Source organism: Anomalospiza imberbis, chromosome 2, assembly GCF_031753505.1.
Source record: "Anomalospiza imberbis isolate Cuckoo-Finch-1a 21T00152 chromosome 2, ASM3175350v1, whole genome shotgun sequence".
NCBI classification, from domain to species: Eukaryota; Metazoa; Chordata; class Aves; order Passeriformes; family Viduidae; genus Anomalospiza; species Anomalospiza imberbis.
This window is the reverse complement of record NC_089682.1, coordinates 45,921,555-45,944,080: the sequence shown is the minus strand read 5'-3', so window position 1 is coordinate 45,944,080 and position 22,526 is coordinate 45,921,555. Positions and strand designations below refer to the sequence as shown.

Genomic DNA, 22,526 nt, shown 5'->3' with positions numbered 1-22,526 from the left:
ACCTGTTTCCTTCTCACAACTCTATCTGCTTCAGTGCAGAGACTGCACAGATCTCCTGCAGAAGACCCAAAATTAAATGAAAAGACAGAAGACAGGACTACAAGCATGCATTTTGCTTGTAATTACAGATTAAGACATAAATATGAGTTACAAATCACAAGCAAATTCAGACTGGATGACTACATGGTTTTTAGTTCCTACTTAACAGAAAAAGCTACACTTGTAAAACAAATTTGATGATGAAAATACAGACTGCCATGAGGAAAAAGCATATCCCCATTCAAGCTTTATATAATAAATAAATAATTAGTTTACTGGGGAAATAAAACATTAGTTTAACTTTATGCAATGTATTTTCAAAATGCTTTTCTGAACTGTTCAGATTATGATAATCAAAAGTAGAAGCATCTTTCTATGATAGGTGTAACTGCTGTGACCTTGCTCTTGGGGAATGCACAATAGCTTCAGTATGTATAGTCTATAGAAAGAAAATAAAAGCTAAGATACAGATTATGAAAGTTCAGGTAGCTCCTGACAGGACAGCCACCACTTTGTACAAGAGGGCAAATCATTTCAAACTCCTCAAAATTACAGCAAAGAATCTACAGAGCCAGTGACACTGATGGTTTTTAGTAAACTGGGCATTTCCATGACATATTTCAGCTTGGATTCAAGTCTTGTACCATACAAGCCATGATGGATGTCACAACACGTGGACTATCTTTAAGGCCAGAGCAGACAACCTCGCTTTCAGAACTTTAAATCTCACTGCCACTGAAGATTCATTTTTATCTAGAAGACACTTTATGCTGGTCAAGTCCCTGCTTATTTTAAAAAATGAAGTAATGTTTTGGGAAAAAAATCTCAACAGGAGTATAGTATTCCAATGGGAGTAAATTAAGACTAGTAAGTCTTCACAGTAACATTTCTCAGCTGGTCTCAGATATCTGGGATCAGTGGTCTTATATACTGCAGTAAACAAAATCTGCTTTCTCAGACTGGCCAGGAGCATGTTAAAACTTCCAGTTCCCAGAAACACTGTTAACATTATCTAAATTCATTAAACAACACCTGTTCTAATTATATATCTATACACAGCAATATCTGCTGGCTCAATGAAGGCAAAAGTATTGTTTTGCTAATCAAGAATCAAGTAAGTCAGGATTCTAGCTAAATATCCTCAAGAATTGTAGAATGCAAAAATACAGTTCAAGATAAGTTCATGGCAAAAACTATTCTTTGAGCAATACAGTTGAACCCTTAACACACACTCAATCTGCCCCAAAGAATCAACTTTTCTTTGATAGCAATTAGATTTCTCAAGCAACCATCTCTCTCCATCTAAGTTTGCCAAGATTTCTTCCCAAAGCTGCCATTTCATTACCTCAGCAAAAGTACCAAATATGAGTAAAGATGTGTCAACTGAGTTGGAAAATCTTAATGTCAGTGAAAAGTTATTCTTTTCACATGCTTGTGTTCTGATTTTTCAGACTGTTTTGTTTGCAAATGACTTATCTGTTACCAGGCACAGAGCAATAACAACTTTAGTGGTGTTGTACTAAGTCTACTGCAGCTGAAATCCTTATTTTCTCGTTCTTCCAAATTAGAGTAAGGCCACAATAAGGAGAATCACTTACAGATTATGCTCATTCAACAAGTGGATCGCAAATACTCCAAAATTATCCATAGGCCAGCTCAGCAACACTTTTCTTCACTTATTTGCAAATCCAGCTTGCCACACTTCAAAGAAATTAAAGATAATACATCAAGAAAGATAATTTGGAAGCATTTTTGGAGTAGAACTGGCAAGGAATCCCATATGTTTGCTTTATTCATATTTTATCCTGAAAAGAAATTTTTTACATCAGAACTTCCACTTGTCAGTACCTCACTTTCCATGATTGAACACTGCATGAACCACACACAACACAGCAGTTTTTCTGAGCAGTGCAAATGAGTAGGTCTAAAATACAACACCAATACATCAAAATAATTGCTTGAGTATGTGCAAATTCAAAATACCTCTTGCCTGATTTACTTACTCTGAAATTTGGTTACCTAAACTAATGAAAAGCACCCCAAACTGGACTAATCCAGTCTGCTGGGGTTTGAGTTCAAAGTTCAGTCAACAAACTGTGGAGATACATCAACATTCTCCATATGTAAAGATGCTGCAGACCTTGTACATCAACTAAGATAAACTTACTCAATGCTTTGCATCCTTAAGGAATCCAGAACCACTCTGAAGACCCAAGAAGGGCACCTCTGATTCATGCTTTATGCACTCTTCAGTTGCAAGAAGTCTCCACTATCCCAGTGGAGATTGACCTGTTTTTTTTTATTTATACATTTGCCCTTCCCACAAGGGCTACAGCAATGAATTCAAACTGGCCTTCAAAGTATCAGCACCTAGAGAAATCAAACATCAAGACAAAAACTGACTAATCACTGCAATCTTCTGGCATGCTTGAGGTTTTCAATAATGATCAAGCTGAGCTGCATAAAAAGACAAATTTGAGGTGTAACTCCAACTAATAAAGATAGCTTCCAGGAAATTACTTCATGAACCAACCTATCCCTTTTAGCTATATTATTATTTAGCTGTATTTTGATCCTGTTTTCTATGAGGGCCCAGTATTACAATAGACAGATGTTTCCTACTTTAATGACAACAAAGGTATTTAGAGAGGACAAGTAACCCATGGCAGCATCCTTAATTTCACTCCTCCTTACATAATTTCATAAATCTTTTGGATCCTGAGGTACATTAAAGTCATAAAACAACTGCAAAGATGTCAGATGCCTCAATGTACATGTCCAAGACTTGCATGGTAGATGTTTGAATCCTTTGGCCTTTGCTGTCCGTGTTTGTCATGCACAGTAAAAGGAAAAAAAAAAGTCTTTCTCTAAATTACAAAATGCCAAGGAAATCTTTACAGTTGTTTACTGTTATCTCAGATCAACTAATGTCAAATATTTCTACAAAAAATGCACCAGACTAGATCAGGTTTCTTCCATTGCTGTCTGGGTCCTATTTGTTTATCTTTAAATTTTATAAATCTTTTTGGCCTTTATAACACTAAATACCAACAAGTTCAATATTTAAACATATGACAAAAAAAAAGCCCTTCCTGGAGATCAGGGATCTGCAATGTCTTTAAATGCTCCAGCAGCTATGCTTGCAAATGACAATGTTCTTGCTACCTTTTAAATATAAAACCTTTTTAGATATTGATACCATTTTCTACCCCTTCATTTTTATCACAACCTGAAGTATGACACTGAGGTGGCAACTTTCTTCCTATTGCTCCTACTAGTCCTCCCTTAACACATTTTGTTGGGAAGAAGATGTAGCATCCATCAGATTATGTGTATTATTTGATTTGTCTGTACTATTAATACAGAGAAATAATGTTAGTAAAACTATTTCTTGAAAGAGTTTCCAGTTCCAAGTTGCAGTAATCACATATCTTCTGAACAGAGAGAGACAAAGCTCTCCCAGGATTTTCCTGGGAAGCTGTGAGAAAGCTCAGAGAAAGAATTAAAACAATTATTATCTCTGTTTCTGCACATGTTGTTTATAGATATAATTTTCCAGAGTGTACCACTTAGTTCACCAGTAGTGTGAGAAGTTTTTACTCTAAGACCAATCAAATCTTAACTTAGCAAGTCAGGTTATAAAAGACATGTGATTCTTCATTAAAGATCTTCTTTTCACCTCCTGGAGACTGGAGTCTTTTGTTCCCATTCCTGACTCAATGGCGACACCAAGTTACCTAGCAGGGAAGTAAGAGCTCTCGAAAATCTTTAAGAGACATAGTGGGAGTGATAGCTCAAAAATTCAACATAAATAATTCATCTGAATGTACATTTCACTTGTCCAGATATACAAAGCATACCAGAAAGGTGATTAAACTTAAAAAACCCTATTTTTCCACTTAGAGGAATATATATATATTTCCAAGTTGTTTATACTCAAAAATACTACAACATGAGCAGCAACACCAACACAGGGAATGTTAAAATGTATGTCTCACTCCAGCCACAACAATCCTAATACTGCCCTAAGCTGGGAGTCATCCTTCATTAAAAATCTGGGAGCAGACTAACAGAAGCATTAAATACAGGGCTTGAGAGACACAGTCTCAGAACATATCAGAAATAGTTTCATCTTAGCATTCTCACTCTATTGTTCAGCATGTGATGAAGTGTTAGGTTTCATTTCCACCAGAACACTGCCAAAGAATTTAGCTGATTTATTCTGCAAGCAAACTTGTTCATCACTGGAGAGAGAATATTGCTGTCTAAGTAGCTTTAATTTGGGAGTTACATATCCATAGAATCACACAATCATTAAGGTTCTTAGATCTTTAAGAACATCCCTAACCCAACCACTCACCTAGCACTGCCAAGGCCACCACTAACCCACGTTTCAAGTGCCACATGACTTTTAAATCCCTCCAGGGATGCTGACTCCACCACTGTACCAGACTGAACCAGGGCTGGACGACATTTTCAGGGAAGAAATGTTTCTTAATATCCAACCTAAAACTTCTCTGGCACAATTTGAGGCTGTTTCCTCTTATCCTGTCACTTGTTACCTGGGAATAGAAACCCCTTCACCTGGCTCCACCCTCTTGTGGAGTTGTAGAAAGTGAAAAGGTCCCCCCAAACCTCCTCTTCTCCAGTCTGAGCTCCGCCAACTCTTTCAGTCTCTCCTGGTACTCCAGACCCTTCCCCAAGTCCTTCCCCATCTCCGGGCATGCTCCAGCTCCTCAATGTCTGTCTTGCCGAGAGACAGTGAGGATTGGAAGTGCCTCACCAGTGCCCAGCATAGAGGGACAGTCACTGCCCTGGGCCTGATGCCGTATCATTACTGGTAGAGGCCAGGTGCCATTACTGGTACTGGGAACACCAGGGCTCATGTTCAGCCACTGTTGATTAGCACCCCCAGGGCCCTTCCCAGCTTTCCAGCCACTTTGCCCCAAGCCTGCAGCATTCCATGGGGTTGTGGTGACCCAAGGGTAGGATACAATCCTTGACCTTGTTGAACCTCATACAACTGGCCTTGTCCCATCAATGTAGCCTGTCCAGATCCTTCTGCACAGTTTTCCTGCCCCCTCCAGCAGGTCAACACTCCTGCCAAATATGGTGTCCTCTGCAAACTGACTCAAACTGCACTCATTGCTTTGAAGTCTTTTAGACTCCAGAACTTCTGAGAATTCTTTCTTCCTATACATTGCATGCATTCTGAAGATGCTGAAAGGGACCACTGAAGAAGTGAGTTAATCAGAAATTTTGTAAAAATCTGATTCTTGCCTTAACATGGTAATTTAAAAAGTCATAAAAGTAGACATCATAGGAGAAAACTTAGAGCATTTTGGTAGTACCAAAATCAGGTTTTGGAATACAAGAGAGGAACAGTTATTAAGCAGATTACAAACACTAATATCCTTACAATTACAAGGCTGACCATATACTATATGCTACTGGTAGTCACTCTGTACTTCATTCTAAGTTCAGTACTGTGGCCAGACAAAAGCTAAGTTCTCAGCCTCCAACTTCAAAGTCCCTATGTAACAGTTATTGTAACAGAACAAAATTGTAAGTTCTCAAGATCCTCATAGAAGTTACCTGTATCATGCAAGTAAACTAATCTGAAGCAGATGAAGCATTTCCTAGAAGTTACCTAGATTCTGAAAGCTCTCAAAATATTAACCAGCTCAACAGGAGGGCTTAGAAAAGTCAGTAAAGAAACTTGAAAGTGTAGTAACATCTTTATATAGTATGACTTTAAAAACAAACACCTGTACTTAGCAATTTGCTCTTGAGCGAAAACCTCAGCTATTCCCCCCAACAAACAATTTCTAATAAGGATCTCAGAGAAACCCTGTGTCTTGGCTTAAAGGACAAGTACCTGCCAAGGAAGGTGGGAACCTTACTGGGATGGAAAACATGAACCCCTTCCCTCCAAATTACTGTAACTTTGAAATTACAGGGCTTTTAGGCAAAGATATGGGAAAAGGAGTAACAGGGACATACATATAGCTGGTCTCAGGGCCACTCCAGATGGCGAAATGGACTGTAGCAGGAACCTCCGAGCAACAGGCTGGAACAGCAAAGGTGAGCACACCCACTGTGGTAAAGCAAGTGTAGCAAAAACTCCAAAGCAGTGACCCGAGCCACGGGGGTCAGACGCCACTTGTGGAGTTGAAGTTTAGTGAAAAAGCCTGAAGCACTGGCAGAAAACAACAGGGCAGGTCAGCAGCAGCCAGGCTTTCACATGCAGCCAGGAGACACTCCCTCCAGGGAGGGGTCAGGGTCCCTTTCTCAGTGAGGCTGGATGTTGAAAAGGTCCCAGTTCAACACCTACTCTTGCAAGCAGAGGCTCACTCACAGAAAAGAGAAGCAATGAAGGACAAAAAACTCCACAGTAGCAGTGAATCTCCCAGGCAGCAGCAGGCCGGCACCAAACCACAAGTTTGATCTTGAGAGAGAGAATGAGAGCTGAGCCCAGCCCTTAACTCCCAGCCAATTCTCTCAGTATCCCCGCATTTTCCAAGAGAAAACCTCCCAGCTAAGAGACAGAAGCAGAGTGCCCAGTCCCCAGCCCAGGCCACATCTTTTGTCTCTCTTATGTATCTGTTGTTCCCATCTCTTAGACAACAAATGGGAGAAAAATTTTCTGAGAAAGGAAAAAAAAAGAGGAAAAATCCTAACCTCCAACACCCTGCAATGAAAAAAAAAAAAAAAAGCCAAGTATGTAAGTACAAGCCAGTCAATAATGAGGATGCCATGTTTTATAGCAAAAATCAAATATAGGGATTACATCACTGCAATTACTCAACAATTTATGTTGGAGTTTGAAAAGCTGCTAAAGAACAGGTAACTGAAATAATGAAATCCAATAATGCATGTTAATTGCTGTGCTCAACACAATTAGGAGCAAGGGAGAAACATGATCTATTAGTTTAGATAAAAACTGCAATTTAAGACATTTGACATAAAACCTTGGAGTTGGGTAGGATTGTTTCTCCAATAGCTGGGAAGAGAAGATCTTCAGCAGGAGCTAATTCTGAAAATATCTTGCACAACACAGGTAAATAGCCCAACAGGGACTCATTTACTTAGCTAAAATCTCTCATTTTCAGAAATCTGTTGTGAAATCAAATATTAATTAAGTCACAAGAGTTTGGAAGACTGTAGCATGAAGAACTAAACCTTCTAATCTGTATGAGAGAACAGGAAATTAAATTAATCTTTACACACACACAAGGAGCTCTACTACTCAGAAATTTGTTTTCAAGATACAAATGTTCTAGTTTGTAACCCTTCTCAAAGTGATGTACAGGAAGGAGTATGATCATCTGCTTCAAGAACTACACTGAATCAAAACAGTTCAATGTTCTACTAAGGTACCCAGAAGAGTGTTTGGACAAGTTATTAAAATAATATTGTTATGTGTAATTTGGATAATTTGTGCGTATAAAAAAGATATGTATATAATATGTTATGCTGGTGAGAAATATTCTTATAGAGATTTTAAGCACAGGGGCCAGAGTTGAGAGATTGCTTCACACTGTGTCAAAACCAGCTGACAAGAGGGAGGAGAACCTCATTTGCAAAAGAATGAACGTAGCTGGCCTGGATTTCCTGAGCAATTAATAATTGATAAATATCTAAGATTGAGATAGATTGGAGAGATACATCTCAATGCCAGATTCCAGTAACTCAATCATGGATGTACATTGCTCCTGGACATGAGAAACCACACGAATATGCGTGACTCTGAAAGGAAGAAAAGGAACTCTGCCTCAGGCAGAATAAACTGTATAAAAACTGTTCAGACGAGAGGGTCCTGTGAAACATATGGGACCCTATGCTGTAGCAGTCAGACCTGACCTTTTTATTTGATTGTGGCTATCTCGGACCGAATCTCGGTCACAAAATAAAAATCTATTTTTATTAATTAATAAATTCGGCTCGATTAATTTTTACCCATAACAGTATCAAAATTACTTTGCAAGACATAATTATATAGTTGTGTTTTATGATGTCCCAACAGGAAGACAAGTTTAAATCTCAAGGCAAATTACCCTGCCTATCCTGCCAAAAGACACTAATCTTCAAAGATAAATCAGACACTTTCACACCCAAATTCTGTCAACTGGGCACAATAAAACCCTTGCATCTTTATTTGGATTATGAGGAATTAGTGTTAAAATGTTGTATTACTTAGACTGCATATTTCCAAAGAGAAGAATTTGTTTTTTCACGGCTTCCTGTCAATAGAGTCAACTACTTCCCACAAGTTCATTTCCCCTGTCATTTCCTTTGCTCCTTTTTCAAACTTTTGTGGAAAAATGAAGTTATTGATGCTGCAAGCCTGACTGCAGCCATCCATACACACATACAGGGTTGCAGAATCCCTACGTTGTAGGGGACTTCAAGCTCATCTCATTCCAACCAGCTGCCAGGGTGGGGACATCTCCCACTAGACCAGGTTGCTCCAAGCCCCATCCAACCTGGCCTTGAAAACTTCCAGGAATGGGTAGTCCATAAAGTCTCTGGGCAAACTTTGCCAGTGCCCAGAATCCAAACAGAGCAGTTGGCCTCCCCGCAATGGTCAGTGTTGCATTCCTGGCAGTTCAGTGGTTTCAGGCTACAAAGGGAACCTTAACCACTAATTGCCGCTAATTTCATGTTAGAGCACACAGGCGCCAAGACAGTGGAAAAATAAGCTAAGTTCCAAAATGCAGGAAAAGACATTCAGAGAGTGAATTTAAAGACAGCAAGACAGTTTCCTAGAAGAAAAACAATAACAGTGTAGCTACGTGCTCAAAGACAATGATTACAGAACAAATGAAAAGCTCTATATTGAATATTTAGTTGATTTATAGTAGGTGGTAGGTTAGTGTGCTTTTTCAATTGATTAAAAAACTCTGTGTTAAGACAAAGCTATTTGTTTTCTCCCATTTATCAACCACTATTCTGGCACTGGCAGCAGCTCCCCAGTGAAACTACACCTGCTATCTGCAGTTTATTCCCATAGCCAGTAGCAAAACATAAAAGGGAAGTTTTCCAAATAGAAACCAAAATTCATAAAACACTAAGAAACACTATTTAAGCTTTTCTAGCATTACTGGATGCCAAATCAAAGCCATGCATGTGCCAACAGACTCAGAATAACAAAGCTGAGTTACTCTACTGTATCCCAAAATTCCAACAAGTTTGGAACTCAACGACTATTCCACAGCTGCTGAAAGCAGTAACAATAACTTCAAATTCCTTATCACCTCAGACTGCCCAAAACTGTTTAAGATGGTTTTTTTTTTGGTGTTGATTTGTTGTTTTGAAGACAGTAGATCAGTGTATTTACAATATACTCACTCTCGCTCTTTTTCCGTCAGCTTGTCATTTATATTATCTTTGATTGTAGACCGGGAGCCCTTGTGAATTATAGGATACCTGAGTGGCACTTGTAAGAAGAAGGATATCATGGAAACTAGGTGAGCGGTATAGCCCAGGGCAACAGCTATGCTTCCATCATCTTTTGCTGTTAATGACAAAAATATTCTATTATTATTCGTATCCATTGAATCCTAATATTCATTCCTAATATTCATCTTTATTGCTCAGAGAACATCAGTTACTGGAGCTCTCAGAAGTCAGAACTGAAGGACAGAAGGAGACTTGGTGTCATTTTGGAGAGCTTTACAAGTGTTTGCACTTCACTATGTTGTGTTTGCCTCTGGTGATGCAGCACAGAAATCTGGTGATGGCTTGTTCTTCTGCAAATTTTACTTTCAAAGCTACACTGCCAGGATGGGGGAGCGTGAAGAAGAGATGGGAAAAGTGAAACAAAATTCACAAAACTCAAGTATTAAGATTTCTGTGTTTCTCTAGATGGAGTTGACACGTATGAGTGGGATCAGGAGAAAGCTGCATTCCTCCTCAACTTTATTCACAAGTGAGATCAGTTGGAGAGACACCGACCCCAAACTATGAACTCTGTTCTCTGCCAATAGCTGGAAAAACTTAGATTAACCCATTGTTTTAAAGTATCATTTTCAATTCCACATTTAAAATTTCAATCTTAAAGCTTCACCTGCCAGGAATACACATAGGTCTTGCAATTGAAACTATATCTTTAAGCCATATAAAGGCTTCTCTTTTCTCTATTTTTAATTCTTTCTAAGAGACACAGACATCACAATAGTCATCCCTTCTGATGCATCCATGAAACCAGCTAAACGGAGGACCTTCAACAAAGCTTATAGTGATATTCAACAACCATACTGAGCTCTATCAGAGCCTGTCATGATGTATGTATTTAAGTTACACCCCTGTCAAAATGGATTTTGTAAAAAAGGTTCAAAATTTGCAGCAAAACTGGCTTTTTAGGGATTTTTTGATGCCTAGTTTTTTTAAAAGTTAGTATCTACTGAGTCTGAGATAAGATCCATGCCAGACACCTGAGTTTCAAATTTAACTGCCTATTTCACTAAATTGAATGCTTGGTACTTCTTCCTCACAATACAATTTTTCTAAAGACTTGGATAAAGAATTAGTAATTCTTTTGCAATTAATTAATACCACGAAACTGAAATACGGGACAGAAGATGGCACACCACTCATTCCTCAGGAGTTAGCAAACTGAGTTCATTACCACATTTAGTGCAATCAGGGAAACAAAGCAAAATTTGTCCTACTGACAAATTAATTTGTTTTAAAGATTATTCCTCCAATATTCGAGCATCCAATATACATATTATTAGTACAACTTAATAACTATGGGGTGGCTTTAAGGAGTCAGACAGTTGATGGAGGTTTTTGCTTAAGAAACCAGAGTGAACAGGTACTGGGGACAAGAAATCCTCAAGGAGATTTTAATGAATTTCCAGTTCACGTCAAACATTTGTAGATGAATGCATGTAGTTACCTGTACAACTGTTATACAGGCAGGTATATGATATATTTGCTTCTGGAATAGGATGAGGGTTGACAGTTGAAGTAGAAGGTCACTTGTGAAGTACTCCATACTGTCAGAGATGTTCACAGTCTTTTTTTGCAAGGTATTTATTTGGCAAGTTCACCAGCAAGTACAGCAAAACAAATGGGGATTCATGCCTGTTGTCCCATGGAGATTTATGGACTAAAAGTAGCCCAAATGGAATTCTAGGTCAGACACCAATATTTTCCAGAATCACTGAGTTTGTAAGGCACTTCTGGTTTGTAAGGCACTTCTGAGTTTGTAAGTCTTTACCCCTGGCTCAGAGCAGGTTGCACTCAGGACTGTGTGTCCAGCTGGGTCCTGAGCATCCCCAAGAATGTAGACTTCACTGCCTCTCTGGGTAACCTGTTCCAGTTTTTCAATATGCAGTCTTAGAACACAGAGGTACTTTACTAACGGTCAAATGGAACCTCCTTTGCTTTAGCTAGGAAGTACCAACAAATAATTTGTCAGGTTTTTTCTAGTCTATATCGTTCTGGTCAAAGATTTGGGCCCCAAGCTATTGCTACCAGTTTTCTTAATTTTACAAAGTTTAGAAGCAGTGTTAACTGTAACAACTATATTAAGAATATGCAGCTACCTTGAAAGTCTTCAGAATTAGGAAGCTTGACTCCACAAACAAAGTAATCCTTTTGGTTGTTCTGTAAATTTAACATCAACAGTGGAAAGTGAGAATGAAACAATAACATCCAGAACACCAAAACCTGCATAAAACATGACAACAAAGCTAACAAACAATAAAATAAAAGTCAAAAAATTAAATATTCAACTAAACTTAGAGTGACTGACACAGTATTTTAATCCACATCTCGCATAGTTCAGAAAATAAATGCAACTTTTTTAAAGAGTGAAGAGCTTTATATTAATTCATTATATAAAATATTTTGAAGCTAAACATTTTAACATGTTTCTGTGCACTCACCTAGCCTACTGTCAGGGCTACTTTATGCAATTGTAGACAAAATGGAAAACATCCATTAAATTATAGCTATTCTATTTTCATAGAGGACACTGTGTAAGAGATACTGGTGTAAGTTCCCTCCCTGTAAAGTTTGTAATCTAAAGACCAAATGTAAGAAAAAGCTGAAATAAACAGAATGAGCAAAGAGCAGATTCTGTCACAAGTAAAGCTTAATATTTGTTTGCAGTGTAATAAACAGGAACTCCATTTCACATTGAGCAGATTGTCAGGAAGTTGAAAACATACCAAATCAATAGGGTAGATGTAGGATAGCTCCGACAGCAACTGCTTGCATCGAATAGTCTGCTGGGCATTTATCTTCAAAAACTGTTCTCTTTGGGGAAAGAGATTCCAAAGCTATTATTTTCTTCAAAAGCTCCAAATAAAGGTATCGAGTTGTCATATCCCTTCTGCAGCTTTCCAATTATCACCTCCTATCCTCCAAAAAGTTAGGTAAATCCACCCCAAAAAAATACAGCACACAAAGCTAATTTTTGTTTTCAGGCATACCATACATTATAGACATATTTTGACTACAAGAATCAGGTATTACAAAGCTGTGTTACACTAAAACACACCTGAAATCCCTATCAGAGTCTTCACAAACAACCAAGCATTAGTTTTCTTCTCTTCTAGACTTGCCACTGGTAATCACTTTAGATATCTATGTTGTAGCAGGGATGTCTTAACAGAAGTTTTAGGGCAACATGAGGAAGAATTTGGTGCCAGAAGTTCCATTTTCAATGGCTTGCTCTCAAGCTTATCTTTTATTTCCAGTTACAGAACAAACATAGGTCCTTTTACCTCTTAGCAGTGCATTCCTTTCTTAATTCATATAGAGATTCATTATGCTCTTCAAGTTTCTGGTATTCAATCCCAAATGCATTTTCTAAGCAACATGAGGAATAAGGAAAAAAAAATAGCATAAATATTTTCTTAGCAATCCGTTTTAAAAGTAGATACTGACAAAATGCTGGCAATAATTCTCCACTTATTCTTACCCTCCCATTTTCCATATTATGCTCCCAAACTAGAGAAAGTCAGACAGCAGGAGGAACACCTGTCTTCATGCACTACACACCACTCATCAGCCAAATACAACCCATCAGATTTCATCTTCCTTTAATACCTATTCCTCTCACAATCACACAGTGCATTAATACAATTATGGGGTCTCAATATTTGCATAGCCAGAATAAAGTACATGGTAAAAACCATTCTTTTTAGTAGTAACTAATTACTTTAGACTCAACTAAGTACTGAAAACAAAAAATCCTGCAAGAAAATCAAGCATGTATATAGTTTGGTCTTGGTGAGCTCTGAACAGGCAGTGATACAGCATTTCACTACAGGAGACTTGCCTGGTAAAGGATGATACCAAGATGACTGAGTATTGCATCTGTCACTTACATATTAAAATATTAAGAGGGATTTTTTTCTTCTAATACTTAAAACTGAATCCAAATCACAGGTACAGCAACTTCCCTTGTGACATGAAGTCCATTTATGATGGCAATCTTTACTGTACTATACTGCAGTTCTTCTGATGTTATCATAAAATGTCAATTAAACACAGATTTAAAATTGCTTTGGAGAGGTGTCATAGTAAGAAGTTATTTAGAGACAAGATACCAGAAACTCCTGTCTAAAACTCAATATAACATAGAGTGAAGAAATTACACCTGGCTGCAAATATAAGAAAAAGAAAAAACACAAGCACATTACAGCCAGACAATGAAAACGGAAAAGAAACCAGCACTTTCATTCTGGTCATAAACTAGGTTAAGGTTTCTACACTTACCTCTGTCAAGCAAAGTACTTTTTTGCTTATGCAACAAGGCTACTTCTTGACCAAGGGCCTTCTTCTGTCGCTCCAGTTCATTACGTAGCACCAGGATCTTCAACTGTAAACATTCACTCTGCTTTTTCTATAGGAAGAAATACAGATTTAAAAAAAAAAAAAAAAGCTTCTCTGCACAGAAGCAGTTCCATAAAAAGGTGGTATAAGAGTATGAAAAAACAGGAGACTAGGACCAGCCTAAGAATGGAGTTCATAGATTACCAAAGGAAACAGATTCCCAAAGACTAATAATTTTGCTGCTTTGGAAGGAAAGCAATGCAGCTGTGTGCCACAGTGCTTACTCCTCCTGTGGGATGCATCTCTCTTGAGCCCAGACCAAAAATTAAGAACGGTGCTTCAAGAGGACATAAAAACTGACAGCACAGCACTAGCAGCAGGATAAGCATTCATTCCCTGGGAAAGGGCTCACTAGCAAGAGGGAAGGTGAACAGTAAGAAGTCCATACAAAGTGAAGGCAGGAGCTGGAAAAAGGCTGGAGATATTCAAGCTGCCCTATTAGATTCAATTCTCAGCTTCGGGACGATGACAATAAGAGGATACAAAGAAAAAGCTGAGAGAGTGTTCAGCCTGGAGACAAGAAAAGGCTCCAAGGAGACCTTAGAGCCCCAGTTGTCCAAGAGAGCCAGAGAGGGAGTTTGGACAAGGGTCTGAAATGACAGGACAAGGGGAAATGGCTTCCCACTGCCAGAGAGTAGTGTTAGATGTTGGGAATGAAACTCTTGGCTGTGAGGGTGAGGAGGCCCTGGCACAGGTTGCCCACAGAAACTGTGGCTGCCCCATGCCTGGAAGTGTTCAAGGCCAGGTTGAACAGGGCTTGGAACAGCCTAGACTAATGGAAGGTATATGCCTGCCTGTAGCAGGGGTTTGGAACTTGATGAGCTTTAAGGCCCCTTCCAACCAAAAACACACTAGTATTGTATGATATAGTTTTGCCCTCCAATATTTAAAAATTAAAAGCCTTTGCAAGGAGGGACGAGCATATCCATAAGCGAAAAGGTAATGGTTAAACAGTCAAGATACCAGAAGGCAAAGAAGCTCTGGGTTGGAAAGACTCACAAGAGATTTTATATTGCCCCTTATGGAAGGTGACTTCTTCACCTCTTCATCTACAATGTAACCCCTGTAATTACAGTGGGTAAACAAGCTCCCATTTTTCCCATTTTGTCAAATCCTTCAACTAGTTTGACACTTTTGGAGCTTAGCCGAGTACTCTCAACTCAGAATCTGCTTTACAGCAATAAACTAACTTCACACTGCAAATGTGTCCTTTACAAGGCACCAGACACATACCACTGAGTACCAACATAATGAAGTCACCAGAAACCACTCCTGTTGTGTCAACTCATCTTTGAACCAAGATCAGCTTTCCTGGGCAGCAAGCAGAAACTAATGTCAACAGACTTCTCTGGGGAGGGGAGGAGAGCAAGCAAAACCAAATTTCAAAAGCCATTGTAAGATCTAGTACAATTTCTGTTTAAAATGAATATGTCACTTGAGTGACAGCATTTGCATGAATTCTATTCATCCAAAGGGAGTCATGGTGCAAGAAGATACAGCCAATGGACTCACCTCACTCTAAATCCACCACAGATTCCTGTCAAGTTTCATATAAATCATCAGAAGTTTGGTTTTCCTGAAGACCTCTATAGTGCACTGTGCAATGTTTATGCTTTGATAGCATGATTGTACAAAATAAAGGTAAAAAGAGGATAACAGATTTATCAATCCGAGTAACTCACACAACTCAAACTGATGATACTACACAGCTCTCAGATGAGTTCCTATTTAAAACAACAGGTGTAAAGAAAGATTCCAAGTTCAAGTGTTAAAAAATAGCTTACAGTCAAGACATCAGTCAGATGCTTCAGCAAGCCCATAAAATAAAGTTTTAATAAATCAAACATACCAGTTCATTCCTTGTAGATGTACATCTCAGTTTTTCTTCAATCTCCCTTCCTATTTTCTGAACAGTTACCTGAGTCTGTTTAATTGCACACTGAGCTCTGTGGAGCCTGCAAGGAGAAAGTTATAGCTGTGATAAAGGTTCCCTACATGTGCAAACACCTCAAAACCAGCAACAGGAATGCAAATTCAGACTGTCAGCCTCCATTTCAAAATAGCAAATGAGGAAGCATAAGGAGGGCAGGGTTAGATGGGATTGGGCAGTAATTGCTCCCTGTGAGAGTAGTGAGGCCCTGGCACAGGTTGCCCAGAAGCGGTGGCTGACCCATCCTTGGAAGTGTTCAAAGTCAGGTTGGACAGGGCTTGGAGCAGCCTGGTCTAGTACAAGGTGCCCCTGCCCATGGCAGGGGGTTGGAACTGCATGAGCTTTAAGATCCCACAACTCCAAACCATTTTGTGATAACTTGCATAGTTTATGAAGAAAACTACCAAGTCTTTAAATTCAATCAGGTATCAATATCTCCTCTTCACTTTTTCAACTCAACAGATACTGACCAGGCTGCAGGTAAGAGAGCAGGTAATTACATGCACCTCACTTAAGTTAAATCACCATTAACATGAAAATAGATACACACAAGCATTGTTAACACAGCCAGCTTTAGAAAAAGTGCAAGTATCCTTTAGCTAACACACAGCTACCCAGCCAAGAACATGAAACATTCTTCACTATATCCCACTATGCTATGGGTCCTTCCGCAGCTAAAACATAGGCTTCTTAATTGAATCACGTTTGAAAACATTAAAATATTTTGATGATGCATTACTGATTGTTAGCCCTGGCTTCAGGGTGAAGAGAGAAAACCAATTATTTGCCATATTTGTTGGAAAAAAAAAGCAGAGGAAAAAGATGGCAAAAACAGGTCTAATAGAAACATTAACATCTTTCTTAAAATTAACACAGAGTAGAAATTTTTGTATTTAGTAGAAAAAGAGGAGTTGTACATGGAAACAAACAGTGCTAGTAATATTAATAAACAAGGTCTTGTGATTTAGAACTTTTACATGTTACAGTTCTAAATGAATACACTTAAGTGACCAGATGCCTTTAGTTCCTTCATACTATTGCTTCTCCTAAACACCAGTAATAGCATAATTTCAAGCAAAAATTTAAGTAAATTATTTGGCTTCTCTTGAGTTTCTCAAACTGCTCACAGCACCAGCAAGCTGCAGAGCTGGTCAGGGGCCATCCCATATGAAGAAACACTGCTCTGCTGGCTGCTGACGGGGTGGGAGGGGGCTAGGACTGCTAAGACCAACAGTCCTGCATCACCCAAGGGCTTGGTCTAAACACATCTAATGAAGAACTGAGACCTCCTGGAAATCCTGATCCTACTGGGAACTACTTCTTACACCTCCCACCTTTGTGAATGCATCCTGAGGCTGTTGGCTACGGAACATGTGGTTACACAGGTCAAAGCCAAGGTTTGCTGACCATCCTGAACATCACTCGGAGCTCTGCTGTCATGTCATCCACTTCCACACTTTCCAATTTGTCTCTTTCCAAAAGTCTGGAATGTTTTCCTTCTACATATAAGAAAGCCTCACCCAATATAAAACTTTTTGGTAAAGAGTAATAACTGAATGACATTTCCCCTTCCTCTTTATGTGGTTTAACATTGGAAGAACGTTCTTGATTTAGTCCATTAGGTGATCACAAGACAGTCTTACAAGTTTTCACAACCCTCCATTTAGGCAGCAAAACCTCCTGGAAAGTGTTCTACTCATTGAAAGAGTATTTATATAATGGAGAAATTATTAGAAGGGTCATTTGCTGTGTGAGTTACTCACAGTGATTTGACCAATGCTCATTAACAACCTACAAGTTGTGTAACTTATGTAACAGTAACTAAGTTCTCCTATGCATACTCAAAGGATAAGGAACAAACATCTACAGAGACTGACTTCTCAAAACAATACATGTAGTCAAATACTTGTCCAATTGGGTGAATCATTATCTAAATATAAATTTCTAACATATAAAAACTGCAATACAAAATAATTCAGCAATAAAATCTGGTTTTAATAAGAAATTTATTTCTTTTTAAGCCAAGCATCATCCACTCATTCCTTGCACAGTTAAACATTGCTGCCTTGATGCCAAATAGGGCCATATACACTGCAAGACAGAAAAATTACTGATATTGGTTGACTCAATTCCAGTACATCCCCTGTTGTTCTAAGAAATTTAAAATGTTACCATGACCATATCCAAAGTTAAATCTTACAAGATTAAAATTTTAGGGACTTCATGTCACAAAAGCAGCAACCATCAACAGATTTTTTTTTCTCAACCAAAAAAAAGCTCCCACGTCATCCCACGGAAATCTCTGGTCATCCAACAAGGGGAATACAAACCGAGCTATTAAGAATGCCAACATGGAAATTTTATGTATCACTTCAGCACAAGCAGACCTTGGTGAAAGCAATTATGATTACACAACGGAGATCAGCAAGCTGAGGCCATAAATCTGGATTAAAACGCATTCAGAATAAACAGAGAGAAACTTCAACCCTAACTGACCACATCTTGTTTCCATTTCTAGGCTAAATGCAGGCCCAATGCTACAGCTTAGTCAGCACAAGCTGTGCTTTGAGCACAATCCTACTTAGTTTAATAACTGTCAACAGTAAGCCAACTGATTACATCACCTACATGCAATCAGCCAACGTGGGATTCTTCCTACATTGCCCAAGACTTCATTTTTTAAAGTACTTTATTAAAATTAGCACTTCCATAGCACTTTAAAAGCTAATTGAGGACTTGAAGAGGCCACTGGCCTGCTACCAAATTTCCTCCAGCAACTGGGAAAGCCGAGCCAGTTACAGCAAAAACTCCAGCCTTTTTAAAGGGATAGCTTAGCCAACAGTGTTGTCAACCCAGTGTCTGCAACAGCTCACAGCCATTGTCAGCCAGAAGCAGAGCAACTGGAATGTGATGACTGACAGATTTACTGCTGTTGCTTGGGGCCCTGAGACCTGTTCTGCAATTGTCCAACATCAGGCCAGTTCCATGCTGCTGCCTGGGAAAGAACCTGAAAGCAAAGCAGACATTTAAATTCTTGAGCATCCTGACTTATTGAAGGTGGAGATCCACAAGGCTGCTGTTTTACTTCAGTTCCTATAGCACCAGCTTTCTGAGATGGGGGAGATTAAGAAGATACAAAATACTCTCCCTTCCTTTGACAGTTTAGAAAACAGTTGGATACATTAAAAGTGCAATCCATATATTATAAACTAAGACTAACACAAGCTGCATCCCTACTTGGTCTACAAAGGACCACCACATAAAATTTCAATGTCTCTCCTCTATACTTTCTAGATCCCAAGTTCCTGAAATACAGGGTATTTGGGTTATTTTCTCAAGGCTTTTCAAGTCTTACATCTAATTGCTTTCCCCAACAACTACTGCCCCCCTTCCCTCCCCCCCGCAAAGAAGCCCAAAACCCACCTTCTACCTTGGCTGTAAGATTTGAAACCATTCAGCATACAGTGTTCCACCAATCAATCCAATTTGGGTACCAGGTTGGATCGGGACAGGGGGAAAAAGTGGTTAGCAAGGTTTGGACTTCATCACTACAGGATTTCTTTGACATAATGTTCTTGCCTTGTGTAATGAACAAAGTTCCTGGGAACAAGGGCAGGGCCTTCCTAGTTCCCATGGCAACACTGAAACGGCTGCTGGGTCTAGCTGAGTACCAATATTGAAATGTTAGTTAGCTAATTGCCCTGTTTGTTTTCTCTAAACTACCTGGCGATAACGTGCCTCCTCCACCCACACCGACATTCTGTGACTAAAATGCAAATAAAAACCCTTGGGAACATGGGAGCATTTTTAGGGGATAAAGACACCCATAAATAAAGACCTAAAACACAGTAGAGGGGGATAGACAAATGCCCTAGCTGAGGAAGAGGGGAAACACATACCCTGATCGACTTTTGTCCGTCACCATCTCCTACAAAAGGCTGTGGGAAGCAGAGATGAAGAGATGGAATTTCCTGATGTTGCCACAAGGGAAGGAGAGGGGACAGCTGTTGTTCTGGACTTCAGCAACAGACACTGCACACCTCATCACCCTTAGGCTACCAGTGTGCCACAAGGAAAGGAGAGGGGACAGCTGCTGCTCTAGACTTCAGTGACAAACTCTGCACGCTTCCTCCCCTTCTGGCTACCTGGGAAAGCTACAACAGCAGGGGCGAGCTCTGTGTCGGGCCCCCTGCGCAGCTGATCTTTTTAATAAAAAACTGAACATTAATAAAGGCATTAGCCCTGTTCATTTCACCTTGTTTGGAATATCAATCAGTTTTCCTTACTTCCCAGGACTGAACAGTGCAGTGGTCCAACATAACTTGACTTTACAACTTCGGAATGTGCTCTAACAACACATTCTCTTTCTTTCAGTCTGCAGTAAGTTTGAATGTTCAGCTGGAGCACTTTCATTTTCAATATGCTGCAGTATCCTAGTCTCTCTTGGTCATGCATTAGTCCAATGACTTACTAATTTGTGTAGTAAGTTCATTTCTGGCTGCAATCTCTTAAAAAACTGAAAGCTGGAGTGTAGTGAGAGTTGTGCCTATTAAGTGTCTTGGTTTGAAAGACAGGGATCTGTCAAGGAAGGCAGAACTTCCCTTGAAATAGAAAAAATACCTCTTTCCTTCCAAATTATTATAATCTGGAATTTAAGGGGCTTTCAGGCAAAGATATGGGAAAAGGTATAAAAGGGCTTTACTAGTACGTATAAGTACAACAAGACAAACAAACAACAATGGCAGCAACAACAAACAAAACTAGAAACCTAGTAAAAACAGCCTTCTCATGGTTGTCAAGCACTTTCCCCTTCGGTGTAGTTACGCTCATAGCCGGCAGGGGCGGTGGTGGCTCCCAGCCAGGTAGGGCAGGTGCGATTATTCCCCCACGCCTGCAAGGGGCGCTGTGGCACGAGGTCAGTTGCATCTACCTCCCATGGTAATGGCGGGCGAGCTGGATGGCAAAAATAGGCCGCAGCAGGAACCTCGGAGCAGCAGCTCGGATGGCGGAGATAGGCACGCACCACCCCCCCCCCCGCCATATACCCCCCCTCACTTCACCCCGTGGTGGAATATGTAACAGACAACTCCAGAGCCTTAGCAGGAGCCGCAGCGGTCGGGTGGACTTGATGCTGAGTGTAGCAAAAAAACCTGAGGCAGCGGCAGAATGAAGTGGGGCCGGACTGCAGCATGTTGTCAGGGGGACACGCCCTCCAGGAGTGAGGAGGGCGTCAGGCTCTTGGGTTTGCCCCTGAGGCACCCAAATAGATTATGCGGGTCCTTTCCAGTCAGATCAGGTGTTAACAAGGTCCCAGTGAAACGGCTGCTCTAACGAGCAAAGGCTCACCCACGGCAGAAAACCCAGTGAGAAGACAAAGGCTCCGCAGTGGCAGCAAATCCTCCGGGCACGGCAGCGACTGCAGACCGGTTGTCCCTCCTCTAATCCCAAGAGCACAAGAGGAGCCGAGCCTAGCCCCTCGCCCCCACCCCCCGCCGGCGAAAATCTGGCGGTATCTCTGCCCTTCCCCAGATAATGCACATGCACCTCAGCTAGGATACTGCAGCCAGCTGCACTCCTCCCCCTCGCCTACATCTTTTGTGTCTTTTAAGTACTGGTCATTGTTGTCTCTTAGCAACAGATGGGATGAAATACCACGAGAGAAAGAAACAAAAGGAAAAATCTTAACCCCCAACATTAAGGCAACATATGCTTGTATTTACATTATTGAAAGAGTCTCAACTTTATCAGACAACTGATACATGATTTTGCAGTTCTATCATGCACTCCCAATATTTCTTTTCTATCAGACACAGCTGGATTTTTCATGTACAGAACTTTAAGCCATAAATACATCAATTAATTATAGTAGTTGCATACTACAGCTCCTTCTCACAAGAGAAATAAACGCCTCTGGTCATATTTGCCAGAACAACCTTAGTTTACAGCAAGACTAAATTTAAACTTGAGAATTACTACATGGGATTTAGAAAATAGAATGGAACATATCTGGCAATAAGTGACATGTAGGGTCCTGGAAGTAAAGTACCCAAATCTATTATTAAACAATAACAACAAAAAAAAAAAAAAAAAAAAAAAAAAAAAAAAAAAAAAAAAAAAAAAAAAAAAAAAAATTAAAAGACTTTCCTATTAAATTCAGAAACTGGAATGCACACTACTTTGTATCAGTCCACAAATTTATATTCTGGAGAGTGCCAGCCAGCTGTAAGATTTTTTTCATAACCTCTTAAACCATCATTTGCTACATCTGCTTTCCCACAAGAAAAGATTCCTCATTTATAATCATATACTCCCTTTCCAATTTCTTAAGATACCTATACCTACAATTTATCAAAAGCAGATGTAGGGCAAGAAAAGACAGTAGGGAGTAAGAAAACAATAAAATACAAGTCTGACTTATTAATTTGTGACATCAAACTTCTACAACAGCCAATGCTATAAGAAACTAATGTGATAAATTAATAATGTGATGGTTGACTCTCACGATTAAAAGGCAAATATTATGTATGTATGTTAAAAGAAGTTTTATAGACTTAGAGGTATGTTTTACCTCCCCTTGTGTCATTATCAGGGGGTGGCCTGGGTTCGAGACATCTGGGAGAGTCAGCTTGTCACTATGGCAGCACCTGACCTCCAATCAAGATTTAAGGATGTAAACTCCACCACTGAACAGTGAAGAAGTCAA

The 22,526-nt window shown here is 39.6% G+C and overlaps 1 protein-coding gene across 5 annotated transcripts in view; it reads right to left on the bottom strand.

Annotated features, from left to right (window-relative positions):
* UVRAG (UV radiation resistance associated) overlaps positions 1 to 22,526 on the bottom strand; it is a 97,608-nt gene that overhangs the window by 48,755 nt on the left and 26,327 nt on the right. For 3 of the 5 annotated variants that reach the window (XM_068180778.1, XM_068180777.1, XM_068180781.1), the window contains 6 exons: positions 15,743 to 15,848; positions 13,777 to 13,903; positions 12,780 to 12,864; positions 12,222 to 12,309; positions 11,595 to 11,718; positions 9,391 to 9,556 (listed from right to left, as the gene is read on the bottom strand). In XM_068180778.1, coding sequence (XP_068036879.1) covers positions 9,391 to 9,556; positions 11,595 to 11,718; positions 12,222 to 12,309; positions 12,780 to 12,864; positions 13,777 to 13,903; positions 15,743 to 15,848 — 696 coding nt within the window. The remainder of the gene's footprint in view (positions 1 to 9,390; positions 9,557 to 11,594; positions 11,719 to 12,221; positions 12,310 to 12,779; positions 12,865 to 13,776; positions 13,904 to 15,742; positions 15,849 to 22,526) is intronic. The other 2 variants (XM_068180780.1, XM_068180779.1) reach the window with 1 other exon arrangement.